This window comes from Sardina pilchardus, chromosome 4 (genome assembly GCF_963854185.1).
Source record: "Sardina pilchardus chromosome 4, fSarPil1.1, whole genome shotgun sequence".
Lineage (NCBI taxonomy): Eukaryota > Metazoa > Chordata > Actinopteri > Clupeiformes > Clupeidae > Sardina > Sardina pilchardus.
Window position 1 is genome coordinate 38,378,083 of NC_084997.1, and position 18,115 is coordinate 38,396,197.

General features: G+C 42.4%; 1 protein-coding gene across 2 annotated transcripts in view; it reads right to left on the minus strand.

The window, feature by feature from the left end:
• Window positions 1–3,716: 3,716 nt before the first annotated feature.
• Window positions 3,717–18,115, minus strand: part of LOC134079206 (cingulin-like) — an 83,846-nt gene continuing 69,447 nt past the window's right edge. Inside the window, exons 4-6 of one of the 2 annotated variants that reach the window (XR_009938891.1) lie at window positions 8,530–8,613; window positions 6,091–6,322; window positions 3,717–5,339 (exon numbers count right to left, since the gene is read on the minus strand). Coding sequence is in view for 1 of the 2 variants with exons in the window: in XM_062535404.1 (XP_062391388.1) it covers window positions 5,062–5,339; window positions 8,530–8,613 (362 nt within the window). In the remaining variant the exon portion in view is untranslated. The remainder of the gene's footprint in view (window positions 5,340–6,090; window positions 6,323–8,529; window positions 8,614–18,115) is intronic. The other variant, XM_062535404.1, reaches the window with a different exon arrangement.

The window sequence follows — 18,115 nt, forward strand, 5'->3', positions numbered from 1 at the left end:
TTCCTCTTATGTGTACATTGAGCTTTGGCAATAACGTTTCTGAAACCTTCATGCCAATAAAGCTATATTGAATTGAATTGAATTGAATTGAATTGAATTGAGAGAGAGAGAGAGAGAGAGAGAGAGAGAGAGAGAGAGAGAGAGAGAGAGAGAGAGGTTAATCACACATGAGGACCATACTGCCCTACTACAAAGCAAAAAGGCAGTAACTGCATTTTTGGTCGAAAATTTGTTTTCATAATTTTCATGACATCAAAGTTGTTATGAAGATTGATGTTTACCAAAAATAAGTTAATGTCAAGTAACACAACCTCCACATGTCCAGAAATCCACCTACAATTACTAAGGATGCATACTGTAGTAACTGCCTTTTTGCTTTGTAGGGCAGCATAAACACCTGAGCTGGACATGTTAGACTAAATGTAATCTTGTGTATGAACCTGAGCTAAACTGGTACTAACGGCAAGAACCGGTGAGGACTGAGAGAACAGGACTAATCCAAAGACTCTAATCAGGACTAATCCAGCACTACTGAGAGAACAGGACTAATTCAGAGACTCTAATCAGGACTAATCCAGCACTACTGAGAGAACAGGACTAATCCAGAGACTCTAATCAGGACTAATCCAGCACTACAGAGAGAACAGGACTAATCCAGAGACTCTAATCAGGACTAATCCAGCACTACTGAGAGAACAGGACTAATCCAGCACTACTGAGAGAACAGGACTAATCCAGAGACTCTAATCAGGACTAATCCAGCACTACTGAGAGAACAGGACTAATCCAGCACTACTGAGAGAACAGGACTAATCCAGAGACTCTGATCGGGACTAATCCAGCACTACTGAGAGGGAGTGAAGCCAGTAGATCAGACATGTCCATTTACCCCACTTACTTACATTGCACCAGTGTTTTTCTCTCAAGTGTTTCCTTCAAATCCAGGCAATAAACCCACCTCTACTCCCTGATTCTATACGTCTGCAATAAACCCACCTCTACTCCCTGATTCTATACATCTGCAATAAAGCCATCTGTACTCCTTGGCCTCTCTTGTTCCCTAACCCTATATGTCTGCTAATTCTTGTATACAGTATCTGTGTTGTATGACCTTTTTCAGGATGCTACCTTTTTTCATGTTTTATAATGATGACTATTGGTTAGTCATTCACTGTACAGCACTTATGCTGTGTGTGAATGTGCTTTATAAAATAAATGTACTTACTTCCAGTTCTGGTGGCCCTCTATGCATGCTGCTAGTTTTAATTCAAACTATCCTGAAAACTCGGATCACCACAGACAAAAAAATAGCCAGCATGCAATCTTCGTTCAGGCTCTCAGTTTCTACCATTGAGATGTAGCACAGCACTAAAACGTGTTTCTTGGGATCTTGGAAGAGCTAAGAAACATTTTACTGATGCTGTGTTGATTAAAGGGATATTCTGCCATTTTTGGAAATACGCTCATTTCCCGCCTCCCCTCGAGCAAAACAATCGATATTTACCTTGTTCCCGTTCATCCAGCCATTCTGTGAGTCTGGCGATACAACTTTTAGCTTCAGCCTAGCATATATCATTGAATCGGATTAGACCATTAGCTTCTCGCCTGCTAGCTTCATGTGTAAAAGTGACTACGATTTCTGGTAATTTTCCCATTCAACACGTGTCTCCTCTCAAGCTAGAAAGTGCAAAAAGACCAACTGAAAATGAAACCTGGCATTTTTCTAGGCTGATTTGACATGGAACTACACTCTCATCTGGCGTAATAATCAAGGCAACTTGCAAACTACTGGCACTACTACTGCTTGTTGTCTATGGGGACTATTTTCAGATGCTGCGTACGATATCACTGCGCCTATGGTACGTTTGCAAGTTGCCTTGAATGTGATCTTGAATAAAAGATGCCTTATTATTTAGGGATTGTGCATTTTAAAAAAGTACTTACTTATATAAATAAAATTGCCTTGCCTAATGATGTTTTTGAGTCACTTCTTATATGAAGAGTAGTGCGACATGATATTTTCGTCATCAGAAAATCTGAATGTTTCGCTATCTTGGTATTTGCCTTTTGCTAATCATCTGTTGTTGCTGCAGGAAGCTGCACAGGAAATGGAGACTGCAGCTTCCTGTGCAGTTTGTCAGACATGTTCCAATTCAAACTTGAACAAAAACATCTCTGACTGTATCTCATAGCAAATTATATCACAGTAATAAAAGCATATTTATGTCATGAATACTTTTTATACTCCAGCAGGATTTGAATATGTTTCTGAAACGTTTATTCATCTAGCTTACACCTTAAAGGAATAGTTCGGAATTTTGGACATAGGACCTCATTTCCAACTTAACCGAGGTCATATAGGTCGGTGGAGACCGTTTTTATCGCGTTTAGCCCCTTCCTTCAGTTGCAGCGTCCCCCTTTGCTAACGCTGGTTTTGAGCTAACACATTTCTACGGTAACATCAGTCTGACATCAACAACAGTCTTACTCACTCCACCGCACACCCGAGACAAGTCAATTAAATCGTCGGACTATCGATATACATGTCCGTGTTGATAGAATAATTTTAGAAATAAAACTAACCTTGCAACTCAATGATTTATTACATTTTGAGGGACTAGTTTCTCAATATCAATCCGCCACTGCCATACAGGGAACAAAGTAGGCTATTGCAATGCGATGCAAGGTTCGTTTTATTTCTAACATGGTTCTATCAACACTAGGCATGTGCATCGATAGTCTGACGTTAAAATGTATTTGTTTCGGGTGTTCTGTGGAGTGTTTTCAGTGGCAGGCTGGATGTTACCGTTGACTTGCGTTATCTTGGCACCAGATTAGCACGAGATGAACGCTGCAACTCATAGGAAGGGCAGAAATTCACTGAAAATGGTCTTCACCGACCTATATCACCCAGACTGAGTTGGAAATGAGGTCCCATGTCCAAAATTCCGAACTATTGCTTTAAGGGCCGATCACATTATAGACGGCATGCGCTGCGCTCACCGCTAGGTTGCTCTTGGTTGAGATAACGTTCTACGATTTTTGTTGCTGTTACCGCTCCTATTTCTATGGTTACTGCTGGGCTCCGCGCAAAAGACCATTCACTTACAGCGCGCCGCGGTCAAAGTTCAACATATTTCAACTTTGACCGCGGTACGCGCAACAGCGGCAAAGCGGAAAAATGCCGCCGGCGCTGCGCTTTGCTGAGCACAGCGGCAGACCCGTTTTTGCGCTCTCAACCCATTGAAATGAATGGGTTTCATAGCGCATGCCGCCTGTAATGTGATCGGCCCTTTAGGGCCAAGGATGCTAGGAACGTTAAAACCTACCTCTCCCCAATCCACACAATGAAACCTGTCCCTACTCTAAACACACAAACACTCTCACACTGACCATGAACCCTATTGTCAAGGCCAACATGTCACCCACATATCACAACCTTTTGCCGTATGACCAGAGCTCCCCCTCAGGCCAACAGGGGAGGAGAGTAGAGACAACCTTTGACTTACCCCTCTTTCTTCCTAGACACGCAGGCTCTCTGGACTCAGGCGTCCGGCCTGACTGCTGTTCCCCAAGGGTCAGCCAGTGATGTCCACAGAAAGAGTAGAATTACTTCATGCACACCGGGAGGGGAAAGAACCCCTTAAGATGGAGACTCGGACCAAAAGGTTGTCTTTCTCTTCCCCACTGGAAGCTGTTTTTATTTTGTTTTTGGTTCCAATAAATGTATAAGTAAAAATCCAATAAAAGTAAATTGTAATAAGGTATACAAACAGGACTGGAATACAACATAAAAGAACAAAGAAAAACCTACTGACTAAAGGCTAACAACCCAATAAAGATGCAGGTTCAAAAAGCCCCGCTTTTCCCTCTCTCTTCTCCTTATATACGTCTTGCTTATCCCCTATATATGGTCCGTTTCCCCAAAAGTGACCCGTGATTGGAAGCCTTTTGTTTACCCATTCTAGAGGTTAAGGTTAGGCCCTAGGCCCTGCTCGCATCCCCACCCACAGGATGTGTTTGTCTGATTCTGTTACGCCTGAGTTCTGGGTATTACTCCCCTCTAAACTTTTGTCTAAGCACTCAATGTTCTCTGTGGTTTACACCATAAACAAACTCTCCTCCTTTCACTGCAAAATGTGGTTTACATCTTAATCAGCCTCAACCCCCACCATGTGTCTCGTTCCACACTTTACCTGTTGGTGTGGTTTTCAGCTCTAGAGGTGCATAAAAAGGTCACCTGACACACAGACATTAATGTGAATAAAGGTTACACATTTTCAATAAGTATATGTTTGCATTTAAAGGTTATATGTTAGGATACAACAATTATAGCTTTTGCTTAAGGCATATAAAGGTTGCACCACACACCATACATGTACTTCTTTAGTACTGGCACAGCAGAGCATTTGTGGAAAGCACAGTGAAGCATAGCAGCAGCAACAGCACATGCAAGGACCCTCACATGAGGTTCAGACTCCTGTCCCTATTAAGATTTCCCTCACCATTCCCTTATGCCTCATCTGTTCTTTATTGACATAAGGTTCAGGTGTTACACTCTAAAATCTCTTCTCCCTTTCTTCCACTGTCTTTTGGCTTGATTCGTTCCACATTGTTGGATATTCTTCAGTTTCAAAGCAAGATTACTGTTTGCTTATAAACAAGGTTATATTTCAATCACACTCCAGTCATTTCAACTTTAGTACTGGTTAAACTCTTAGCCCTTTTATTAGTCTCAATTTCTGACCTATTTAACAGTGTGTGTGTGAGTCTCCCTACAAACATGAAGAAATGGAGAGCCTATTGAAATCCATCACACACTGAGACAAATAAAGTTATATGCTTCGATTATTTATCTAGTCTTGTTTGACAGCATGCCATTTAACATTCTAAAATATGAGTCATGTAGCAAAGAAGATATAATAGGTCTGTGATTAGGCAAAACTAGTCTGTCTACATATGTCAAGATGATTTCAAGTCCATTAGTGTGAGTCAGTGCCTAGTCAATAAGACCAAGTACATGCTGTGTAACTCTGTGTCATTCATACTGTATGTGTGGATTTAATGACATTTACTTTCCAGCTCATCCACCAGGAATGGGTCTGCTTTCTTTAGCACGTCATAGAACGCTTCTTGTGCTCTGGTTCCTTTTTTCTCTATCATGTTCAGCAGAAAATAGTTTGTCTGTAAACCACTAGCTCTGTTGCCCACGTCCTGCCGCTCACAGTCATTAAGAACCTCCTCTTGATAGAGCAAGGCCACGATGGGGGTGAGGACACTGGAAAGGCGAGATTCCAGCGCATGCTTGTGCTTGGAAAAGAAATTCTGCTTGTCTGACCCTGGAGAAAAAAAACAATTATTAAAATGTGTGTACATATGTGTGTAAATGATTCAGAAAACGTTTGTCTAGGAGCGCTTCTTGGACTCAGAAAAAGTTTGGGTAACGCTTTAGAATAACATGTGCTTATTAGCTATTAACAGTGCATAATAAGCAGTTAACAATTAGTTACTAACAGTTAGTTAACTGTTGTTATCCTTTAATAACATTAACTAACTATCATATTTACAGCAGAATGTAGCCAGGTTGGTGACCAGCATGAGAAGAAGGTGCCAAGCTGTTGTGGCTGCATATGGATCCTCTACACGCTACTGAGGACCCTGACACTGAGTATAAAATGAACAAATGTATGCCTAACATGTTTTGTTTTCCTCATTTCTGTGGGAGAGTGCAATCGTCAATGCTTGAAGTAACAAAGGTGAATTCCAATAGCATAACAGGCCATTTTGGCACATTTTTCGTTGGCACTACTTAAACGTTTGCTTGTGTTGCTCATTCCATGATTGCCCTATGCTTACAAGCTATACCTCATTGTAAAGGTGACAAATCAACTATAAAAATGATATGAAACACTTTATTGGTTGGTATTACTAAAGGGGAGATATTATGGGCCAAAGTCAAGTTTCCTCACTTTTTGTGAGCGGTTTGGATAGCGCCTGATGGTTGTTTTGGAGACTTTGTGACCCCAAGATGCAACCATTTGATGCAATTCTGTAACAGTGAGTTTTGGAGATTTTTTTTATTTCTCTTACCATCCTCCTCACTGTGCGTGGTGGCAAAATAAACTTGCGTCCTCTTCCAGGCTTGTTTACCGCTGCTCCAGTTGTTTTAAACTTCTTAACGATTCCTCTGACCATAGATATGGGCAGGTGTGCGAGTGGCTATTTTCTTGTAGCCATTGCCTTACTTGTGAAGGTCGACACACATCTGCCTTACTTGAACAGTGTGTTCCTTTGTCTTTCCCATGTTGAAGAGAAATGGCCTCTGTGTCACGTCATATTGATAGCCCAGGGAAACAGGATGTTAAGAATTACTAATTAAATGTTCCTACATACTCTGATTGACTTTGTAAACTACTGTAGAAATGACAGAAATGACAGAAATACTTTAATTACATTTATTTCCTAGGAATTGTTAGGGGTGCCAATAATTGTGGAACAGGTGATTTTATGAAGAATATAATTATTTCTTAATGTGGGATTTTTTCCTTCTAAATAAATGCACTTGTATTACAGTTTTTCTCAATTGTTTACACACAATTTCTGGTACTTGAGACACAATTCTCATAATATGTAGCTCATGCACCAACCTCCTGAACTGATTCTGCTGAACTATAAGCACAATTCCTGCTTTACACTCAAATTACAGTTCTATAACACACTGTTTTCAAAACACTACACACAATTCTGTGCATTAGACACAATTTTCATGAAGAAATTGTCTTGTTCTCTCAAGGAACACACTGCCATTCAAATTCTAAAGCTAACTGCCCTACCATGCACACTGACTTATCAGATGGGCAAACTCCTGTCACACAGTCTTACAATTAGCAATCAGAGCTTTAGTATTACAGTAGTAGTACAGGCAGAGGCAGAGCCAGAGGAGTGAGAGTAAGAGGAGGAGGATGGGGAGGCCAAGGACCGTAATCTCTGATGAGATCCGAGCCACTAGAACATTGCAGTGCTGCGTATCAATACAGTACAGTACCGGACAGTACAATACAGCTCAATGAGCACAGTAGCACAGTAGTACAGTATTGCCTGTGGGCTGTTCTGTAGGACTGTAAAAATAAAGTATGTTTCAAGTATTTGGGGAAAGTAATCCTACTTTCTATTCCTACACAGTCTCCTGAACAGGAAACTGAAATCATGAGCATTGTCCTACAAAAAACGGCATAACATTACGGTAAATACAAAGAAAAATAATAGAAAACAATGAGATATTTCAAAATATTGATAGGGTAAGCATATCAACTTACTGTATCAGCTTATCTACTGTTTGTAGTACTGTTTGTAGTGTAACACTGAACAAAAAAAGGCCCAAGTCATTATAATGAATGGAGAAGAAGTGTTTTCAATTCATCGCAGTGTTTTATACAGAGCACATCAGTGTTCAACTGGTCCTTATAAATGTCTTGATATATGATGGTTTGTGTGTGTCTCTTGAGAACAAAAGAGCATTTTGAGGAGAAATTACATTGTTTTGAAGGTAAAGTGTCATTTTGCAGGAGAATTGTGGAGTTTTGCCCATTGTGTGTGTTGTTTTGGATTTGTGTGTAGAGTTCTGAGAATATGAGGCATGCTTTCAGAAAATGTGTGTTAACAATCGAGAAAAACTGTAAAGGTTGGATTTTACGCTTTTTTTCATTGTGGTCCTATATTATTTGGAAAAAAATGAATTTATTAGAAGCTAAAGAACACATCTTAACCAGGGGTGCCAATAATTGTGGAGGGCGCTGTATATACAGTATATCATTAAAAAATCAGAAAAGTAGTCAAAAAGTAATTAGTTACGTTACTCAGATAAAGTAATTCAAATAGTTACACTACTATTACATTTTTAACAGGGTAACTTGTAACTGTAACACATTACATTTCTAAAGTAACCTTCCCAACACTGGCTGTATGTACAATGTTTATATCTCACTGTTTAGTAAGGATGACACCTGCTGGATGTTTGGTATACTTACACTTGTCACCTGATTAACACATCTGCAAGGTGGAGCTTTCTGATTGGTGAATTTAGATGTTAAGAACCTCTCCTTACCTGTGAGAACTGTTTGACTCCCTGTTGAAGGCTACATTGCCGAAACGCGTTGGAGTTTTTTAAAAGGTTTAATGTGACCGAGCCGCTACAATAAAGGCTTTTGAACTTGTGTTACATGAGAGTGCCTTGGAGTTCCTCTGGTTTTTCCATATGTGTGAATGACTTGATGTTTTGCGTGCCACAACAGAAGTTGGCTTGTGGATTGCAAGCATGGAAACCTAATAAATGAGTTGCAGCGGGACACCTCTCATAACAAATATGATTTTATCATAGAAATGCTCTTCCATGTTTGTTTATCAAATGGAATAAAATTATATGGCATAACAAATATATTGTTGTTGTTACGAAACGTCTACATTTACTTTTGGGATTCGTTAGCACAACTAGTGTTGTGTTTAATGAATATAGGCTCCATACATACGCACCAGACTGATATTTTCTTCTGCTCCTCTGCTTCGCACTTTCCAATTCCCTCTCCACCTTTCTGAGTCTGTCCTCTTGCTTTGTACCTGTATATTAGTGAGATACAAGGAAGCAAATATTGCATGAACTCATGTATTTATCTGTGTGCGTGTGTGTTTGTGTGTGTGGGGGGAGTGGGGGTTAGGGTAAAGATGGGCAGACACTGCGATTTTTTCAATCGTGGCATTCATACTGCACAAATGAATCTCAGGGGTTAACAGTACGCAGCTCACGATTCCTGTTCTCACACTACACAATCCCATGGAATGATCGGATGGAACCTGACTGCCCACACTGTACGTCCATACATGACTCGTCGGACTCTTGTATCCGGAACTGCAACGTGAAAAAGAAGATGCTGCTTTGTGTTGTCTACTTGTTTTCTCTTCCGTGTCTGTGTTGGCGAATGTGTGGTGTGACAGGTTGAGATAAATGGGCTCGTAACTCTAGCCCCTTTCACATTGACTGAATTTAACGCTAAATCAGCCGAATTTAACGTTAAGGCTGTTCCTTTCACACTGACAACACGGGGTGGGGAGTCAACCCGCCTCGGCAATCGAACCCGTCTCGGGGGGTAGTATTATTGCCGAGGCGTGTTCAATGTGAAAGGAACGTAGGTCAACCCCGCTATTAGGGGTGTGTGACTGATGACGTATTTGGCAAGGCAGGAGGTTAAAATACAGGAAACACACAAGAGACTAGGATAACTTTAGCTGCTGTGTCCATAGATATATGTGTCCAACCATCACGTTTTTTATGCTGAGCTCGCCCTGAACCTCCTTTTCTCAGCACTTCGGTCAAGTGTTTATTGTTGCTAGGTTACCAAAACCGTCTGCTGCCAGCACGTCTTTTTAGAACGTTTGCCTAATGCTAGAACTAGCTAACTAGCCAACGAGCTAACTGTCAGAGTAGCAGTCGTTCAGGACTCAGCACACTAAAATATGACTTTGACAGACAAAAGGACCGCATTTGGCATTCAAATAACATAACAAGTGGCCCGCCATCATTTGGAAACTAAACCACGTAGCACTAGCATGACAGTTGTGTTCATCAGTTTATCTCCGAGGTCCAAGGCATGCTTAACGTCATTGTTCACTCCCAAATTGCGTGTGACGTGCTGTTAGGCAGCGCAGGGTGCGAGTTAGGGGGGAGCAGGGGGAGCCATGGCTCCCCTAGTGGCCACCTGAGCTCCCCTGGAAACATGGGTTGTGAAATTTTCGGGGAGCTCTAAAATATTAATGATTGCCAAATAAATTATATTTTGACCATGGTTTTCCCTCAAAGGTGTAAAATCAGATAAATAAAATAATATTTTGAGTTCATGATTCATGAAAAAAGTGCCTGCTTTCGCGCTTGAAACGTGGGGACGCTGCCCGCAGCTCCACCCACTACCCACTCACACAAGCTCGTTCACACTAGCATTGTAGTCGAATGTCTAAAAGAAAAGAATGTCTAAAAGAAAAAAGCAACTCACCTTGGGTTATTTCTTTAAAAAGTCCAAACAACCTGATGAAGAAGACCAGCCAACTGTAGCTGGTGGTAGGCCTAGCACATTGGAAGTTGTGACTGCTGCTACAACAGAACCGAGAGAGGAGGCAGCTAACGTTAGAGCTAGTGCTAACTTGACAGCTACCGTTAACTTGGCGGCTGAAGAGACACCAGAAGACGAGCCAAGAGAAGAGGCTAACGCTAATGTGATGACTTACTCAACTAGAGGTCGAAGGAGATATGGAAGAAGATGATGATGCTGCTGATGATCACCCCACCTGTTCCTCCTCTTCCTTTTTGCCTGCTGCTGGAGATGGGGGAGGCGAAGTTGCTGCTGTGGTCCCGGCTGGCAGCCAACAGTGGAGTGAGTGGATCACACGCCTCCCATGGCTGTTCTCCAAGGATGGATGAATAGGCTGTAGTCTTTGCAGGGATGCTAAACGCCTTCTCCTTACTGATAAAACTGGAGCACACTTATCAGAAGAATGGATTAACGGGGACGTAACCAGTAAAACAAAGAACAACTTGCGTAAGAAAATCTACAAGCATTGGGATAGTGTGGCGCACAACAGGGCAGTTGAACTGGCAGAAACAAGAAAACAAGCAATACTGCCGAACAAGATTCTCGCAATCAACGCAAAGTTGTTAGAGGAAACGTCCAATGCTTTCAGATCCGCGTATATGGTAGCAAAGGAAAGGATGGCATTTAGAAAACTCCCACCTGTCATGCAGCTCCAAGAGATGAATGGCGCAAAGGTAGGCCCTGTACACAGATCAGACAAATCCTGTGCTGAAATTATTGGCCACATTGCACACGAAATGTAGCCTGGGTTTTCCCATACTGACTTGCGCGGTGATTTCAATCCCGCTGCTAAGCCAGTCTGGAAACTAACGCCCAAATGTTCGCCTGATGTTGGCGAACCAATCACAGAACATCCGAGAAGTTTCCGTTGCCTTCTTGCGTCTACATTCGACGCCAAAGGATTTACGGCAGCCCTTAGCGTTGCATACGAACGAGTTGGGTGAGCTATGCGCATTTGATAGACATCCGTGGCGCCCAATGAACGGATCTGGGCATTTTTTCAAATACGAGAAAATGAACGTCTGGTTGCCAGACCACGTCTCATTTGAGAAGTGGGAGGCGTTAGCCAGGCTACACGAAATGCGGAAAAGGTTTGTTTCTAATGTCAAAAAGGCCCAGTCAAAAATAAGCATCACTATTGATTAGAGCACAGTGCACGGACGTGCATGTATGATTATATATGTGAGATGTGACGTGACAGGAAAGGGAGATGTGGATAATGTCTTTTTAGACATCAAGGAGTTAGCGCAGGGCACAGACGCCGAGTCCATCTACAACAGCCTGAGAGAGACTCTACGTGGTGCAAGTTTTGATGATGAGTTTTTGATTAACAATCTAATCAGTATAGCCACTGACGGCGCTTCTGTCCTCACTGGCAAACGCAGTGGGGTCATCACTCGCCTAAAACAGGACTTCCCAAAAATTCAATCAATACACTGCCTTTGCCACCGATTAGAGCTGGCCGTTCATGACTCTCTAAAACTCGTTGCTGGATGTAACCATTTCGAGATTTTTGTTTCAAAGTTGTACAGTTTGTACAACTAGTCAGCAAAGAATGTCAGACTCCTCGAGGAGGCAGCAGAGGAGTTGAACGTGCAGCTTTTAAAAATCGGGCAGATTTTTACTATAAGGTGGGTGTCAAGCAGTTTTAGAACTGTGAAAGCAGTCTGGAACAACTACCCTGCTTTAGCAAGACACTTTAAAGTCGCAAGTGAGGATCCATCTCGTAATGACACTGAGAGGAAGAAATTCCTCGGGCTCCATAAACAACTATCAAATGCTGGATTTGTAGCTGATCTGGCTTGCATGAAAGACATGCTTTGTGAGCTGCAGGCCTTGTCTCTACGGTTGCAGCAAAGGGACATGGATATAGTGAGGACTAATTGTCAGATCCAGATGTGCATCGATGTACTTTCCGCTATGAAAGAGTGTGGAGGCAAATCTGCATAGAAGGCCGAGGAACGCATAACAGAAGGACTGTTTAAAGGTTTGGAGCTAATTGAGAGCAGCGGTAAGATTAAAAGGGGTCAGTTCTATCAGTCTGTGATCGACAATCTTAAAAAGCGAATGCCAGAGTCAGATCTCGTTAGTATGCTCAAGCCCCTCGACAAGCGCTTTTGGCCAAAGGACCGCAATGCACTTGTACTCCATGGAGAAAAAGAAATACAGGCTCTTGCGAAAACACTCGGTGAATCTGCCAGTGAAGCAGTGCAGGAGCTTCGCGACTGGAAGTTGCAAGATGGTGTTGCACCAGGCAAAACGCTGGAGAAGCTGTCCATAGCAAGCAGAACATACCTGCCCACTTCATCGGAGTGCGAGAGAGGCTTTTCAGCTGTGAATGACACTGACTCTAAGACTCGCAATAGACTGCGTGAAGCCAGCATCTCATCACTACTTTTTGTGGACCTTAATGGACCTCCATTGGAGAGATACGATCCAATGCCATTCATCACATCTTGGCTTAAATCAGGTCATCGCCTGTCCACATCATGGGTTACTGGACCTCGAGCAAAAGCAGCTGAACCCAGGGCGCTGTGGTCGCTTCTGTATTAGGTAATACCTGTTTTTACTTACATTTTGCTGTGTTGTAGGCCTATGGATTGCTGTGATGTGATAGGCCTACTTATGATAATGGCTCTGTGCATCGTTGTGTTGTATATGGCGTTGCGTCTCTCCAGACAGGGAGAGGGTTGTGTTGTGCCCTGTATTGTAAAGGCTTTGCCATAATTTGTTCATGGTTGCAGCCGCTTATTTCGTGTGTTTGGCTCTGTGTACAGGAAATCCCATGTGGTTGTGAAACAATGTAAGTTGTTGAGTAGCCTAATTCTAAGTTGATTCAATTAAACAGTCAGAAGACACATTATTGGTGGTCCGTGGATTATTTACTATCAAGTTCACTGAAGTTTGCGTAGCCCATTCGGGAAATCTGTTGACGTGATCCATCAGGGTGTTTCGTCTAAATATGGCTATATAGCTGTTAGACCTATCGCACCTGTAGTGCCTTCCATTAAGTCACTTCGGACGCCTCAGGGGTTTCAATAAAGTGTTCGTTTTTATTGTTACTTAAACTCATAAATAAACGGAAAATAAACGATAGGTAAACGGACTAGATTCACTATATTCACTAGACTAGATTCACTAGATTGAAAACCATATACCTGCTGGCGTCCATGCGATTCCAATGACCATTCCAAACTGTTCCAAACACACACTCTTTGGGTGCCTCTCATTATGCCTCCTCGATCCTCGATGCTCGATCCTCGAGGGGCGTTCCCACTGATCTATAACTAACACTGGATAGACTATCCCATTGTTTCCCCCCCATCATTCTTTATGTAGATCAGTGAGGATCGAGGCATCGAGGAGCGAGGGAGGACGTATAAACGCTACATGAAACGCACCCTTTGTCTACCTTTTGCGCCGCTAATTGGCACAGGTGAGTAAATTAACCCTTTCGGGCCTACAAAGCTCACGAGGTCATGGTTCGCCAGCAGGGGTCATTAAATCAACTTAAATATAAATGTACTGAATGGCTCCTACAGCACCCGTGTGCAACGAATTTTCTCTTTATAATAGGCCTATGCCTATGCTGTTGCAGGATCGGCATTTAAGCTTTGCCCCCCCCCCCCCAAAAAAAAAAAAAACAGCCCCGTCCCCCGGAGACCGTGGTATAACTCGCACACTGAGGCAGCGCCTCCCATAACTCACTTCTGAAACCGGCTTCAAACAACCCCGGGACGAAAACACGTCTACCTTTCACATTGCGAAATCCCCTGAACCCGCTATTTCTTAAACGCTAATGTATCGTTTCTCAATGTGAAAGGGGCTACTGCTTCAACAGTGCGATAACCTCACGAGGGGCGACCAGGATTTCAAACGGGTTTGATTTTCATCCGATCAATCATGAGGTGGTCGTGAGGTGTTAATCGCTTCTTGTTACTCCATGTCACACGACTCAAAAATCATGTCAAAATGGGCCAAAAATCACACAGTGTATGCCCAGCTTCAGGGTATGTGTGTGACACATGAGAGATTCACACTAGGGCTGGGACGATGCATCGACGCAATCGATTACGTCGACGCAAAAAATACATCGACGCAAAATATGCGCGTCGGTGCGTCGATAATAAAAATATTTTTTATTAATTTTTTTTTTTTTTTTTTTTTTATATATATTATTTATTTTCTAGTAGCCTAATGTACTGATGATGTCCAAGAGCGATCACACCTCTGTCTGGTAGATGGCGGTAAGGCACAATCTTGCGAGCTGCCAATTAAACTCACAGACAAGAAGAAGTCAGTCAGACCCAAAAGAAAGATGGCAGCGCCGGAGAGTAGCAACGTGAGTGAGTTGCAGAAGGGCAAGGCAACACGCTCTCGCTCATCTAAAGTATGGGAATTCTTCAATCTTAAAGGAAACAATTCCGTGACATGTCGTCTTTGCAAAATGGAGATGGCCTTCCATTCTAGCACCACGGCAATGCATCAGCACCTGAAGAGGCGCCACCCGGGAGCAGCTGCAGATGAGCCTAGAGCACCGTAAGTTTTTCAACTCCCCACTTTGCACTCGATGTTGGAGTAGTCTTTAATATGTTGTCAACACGTGAAGTTGACTTCGGTTTACGTTCTGTGTAATTAGAAAAGCAAGCATCCACGCACCATAAGTGTATCTAAATAGGCTATGTAGCAAAAATGACATTGGCAATAAGCTAGTGTGAAAGCGGCTAGTTGTAACGTTATGCCTTCGTTGATAGTCGTCAATGGGTCAGTGAGCACAGTTCGGCTACATGGCAGTTTTAAACGAAATATAGCATCATGTCATGCCGTGACTGCACAAGAAACACACAAGATTTGATTAGCCGACTTGTTGATTAATGGCTGGTCATATCTAGGCTGAGGTGGATATTAATAGCCTACATAGAGAAATCGTATAGGCTATTTCTTTGTTGTTGATTTATTATTCTATTATTTTAATGTGTGTGTGTGTGTGTGTGCTTTATGTTTTCAGGGATAAGACGAATACCGGTAGCGTTGAAAATTACTTTCGCAAGAAAACTGCAACCCCCCTGCACCCCACAGCAGTCCACTATTCTTACGGAGAGCGTGTTGACGATGATAGTGAAAGACATGAGGCCGATTTCAGTGGTGGAGGGAGAAGGTTTTAAAGACATGCTGACAACCTTCGAAGCAGGATACACTCTGCCCTGCAGGCGCCACTTTACTACTCTAATGGAAAACAAGTATGTAACGTCAATGGAAAAGCTTAAAAACAGACTTAAAATGGCCACATCTAAAATATCCCTAAGCACTGATGCCTGGACAAGTCTGGTAACTGAGGCGTACTTAGGGGTGACTTGCCATTTTATAGATGAGAGTTGGGAGCTTGTTTCCTTAAATTTAACAACACTTCCAGTTGAAGAACGCCACACAGCAGAGAACATTGCCTCCTGGCTGGAGAATGTTGCAGAAAAATTTGATATTTCATTTGAGAATGTACTTGCTATTGTCCATGACAATGCACGTAATGTTGTAGCAGCTTTAAGAATTTTGGAAGAGAGATTTGGGGTGGCTTCCCATCGGTGTGCTGGGCATACACTACAACTGGTAGTCCACCATGCCATGGACAACCCAGTGATCAACAAGGCACTGTCAGCTACACGATGCCTTGTAAAGCACTTAAAGAAAAGTGAGCCAGCTACCACGAAGCTAAAGCAAAAGCAAAAGCAGATGGGCACAGTTGAACATAAACTTATACATGACGTAGCAGTCCGTTGGAACAGTTCATTCTACATGATTGAACGTGTTTTAGAGCAGAGATGGCCAGTGGTTGCGACACTATCAGATCCTGAAATCACACAGCGCGGAAAGCACCATCTTGATCTGAAAAATGATCAGTGGATTCTTCTGGAGGAACTGGCAGAGATGCTCAAGCCCTATGAGCAAGCCACGGTTTTCCTTAGTGGGCAATCTTATGTCACCGCCTCTGTTCTACCCCCCCTGCTGAAGGGTCTCCTGAAATCCACCCAGAATAATTCATTTGATTCTGCTGCCATGACCTTTTTCCAGACCAAAGCAGAAGAGGAGATATTGTCAAGGTGGAAGGAGGTGTTTGCATTTCAAGAGGATGGGAAAAATGTGTCTCTCATTGCGGCTGCACTTGATCCTCGTTTTCGGAAACTGAAGTTCCTTTCAGCAGATGATGCACTCAAACTACAAGTACAGATACAGACTGTTTCTCTTGATGTCAGAAAGAAGCAGAGATTGTTACAGACAGCTATGGGGCAGGAAGCCTCAGCAAGCTCCCCACCAAAGAAGAGGTCTTGCTCTTTGTTGGACAGTTTGTTGGGCACAGATTCTGAGGAGGAAGATGGCAATGGAGAAAACATGGACCAGCAGAATGGTGATGGGGACAGTGAGACAGTCAGGAAAGAGGTGCTGTCGTATTTTGGGGAAAACCCTATCTCAAGGGATAATAACCCCCTTGCATGGTGGAAGGATAACGCCATAAGGTTCCCCACCCTGGCTGCAGTAGCCAAATCATACTTGTCTATACCTGCCACATCAACGCCATCTGAAAGGCTTTTCTCAGTTGCTGGGAACATTGTTACTAAAAAAAGGGCAAGCTTGACTCCCGAGCATGTTGAAATGCTCACATTCCTTCACTCCAACATATGACAGACACACACAGACAGGCACACAGACATGCACACAGACAGACACACAGACAGACACACAACAGACACACAGTTTTCTGCAAGCTAGCCTATGTTCAACATGCAGTAAATGTTGAATTCTGAATGTTTATTTTCATTATTTATTTGTTGTTTGAAAAGCACTTTCTGTATCAGCTTAAAGCCCCCAAGTTTACAATAGTTATTGCATTTTCAATAGCTCCAAGAAAGGGTGGCTTGGTGACCTTATTGTTGAATGCTAGACATCAGAATGCATTATTTTGCTCTTGTACACTCTTACTTGAATTTTGCTTTTGAGTTTAAGAAATAGGTGAGTGGTGAGTGTATTACGTCATGTTATTGTTATCTTTATGTGAGTGAAGAATTAAGAGATGCACTTTTTTTCGTTAAGCTAGGCCTATGTGTTTCCAACATAAATGTTCAATTCTGTTGGTTCAGGAGGGATGCCATGACATTGTTGGAAAAGCTCTAAAGCCCTCAAGTTTACATTGGTTACTGTATTCTTTTAATTGCTCTAAACGAGGATTTTGGGTGACCTTTTTATTTTTTTATTGAATGGTAGACATAAAATTGTTGTAATTCTTCTTTCAGAGGAAAATAACAAGATGCACCTTGTTTTTTTCAGTAAGCTAGGCTTATGTGTTTCAAGGCTTCAATATTTGATTAAATGCAACCTAAGAGCAATAAAACATGTATTGCAGTAAGGAATTCATGTGTTTTTTTTCATTCAGATATGTAAATCAACATTAATATATAGGTTTTAGTCAATTAATGGGGAGATAATCGAGAATCGAATCGAATCGAAGTCGAATCGAACTGAAAAAATGAATCGTTAGATTAATCGATGCATCGAAAAAATAATCGCTAGATTAATCGTTTAAAAAATAATCGTTTATCCCAGCCCTAATTCACACCCCTAGTGGATATGGCACACAAGGCAATATTTTTCCCGTTGCCTGAGAGGACATCACCTGTCAACAAGCAATTGTGGCCAGATCTGAAAACCCAGATAGCAAAACTACACTGGGACGGAACTGCCACATCTACCACAACATTCGGCACGGATCTGCATAACGGACCTGATCCGGCGTCCAAACGCACATTGGTCCAAAATTGTTTTGGATCCGTTTGACGGATCTGCGGCAGATATGGACTTGCACTCGTCCAGGGGCCCGATGCAACAAAAGCAGAATTAAGACATCCGGGATAAGTTACTGAGCCGCGATCACTGAATCCTAAACAAGAGCATACCGGCTGAATTGGTTGCACAAAGACCAATCCAGGATG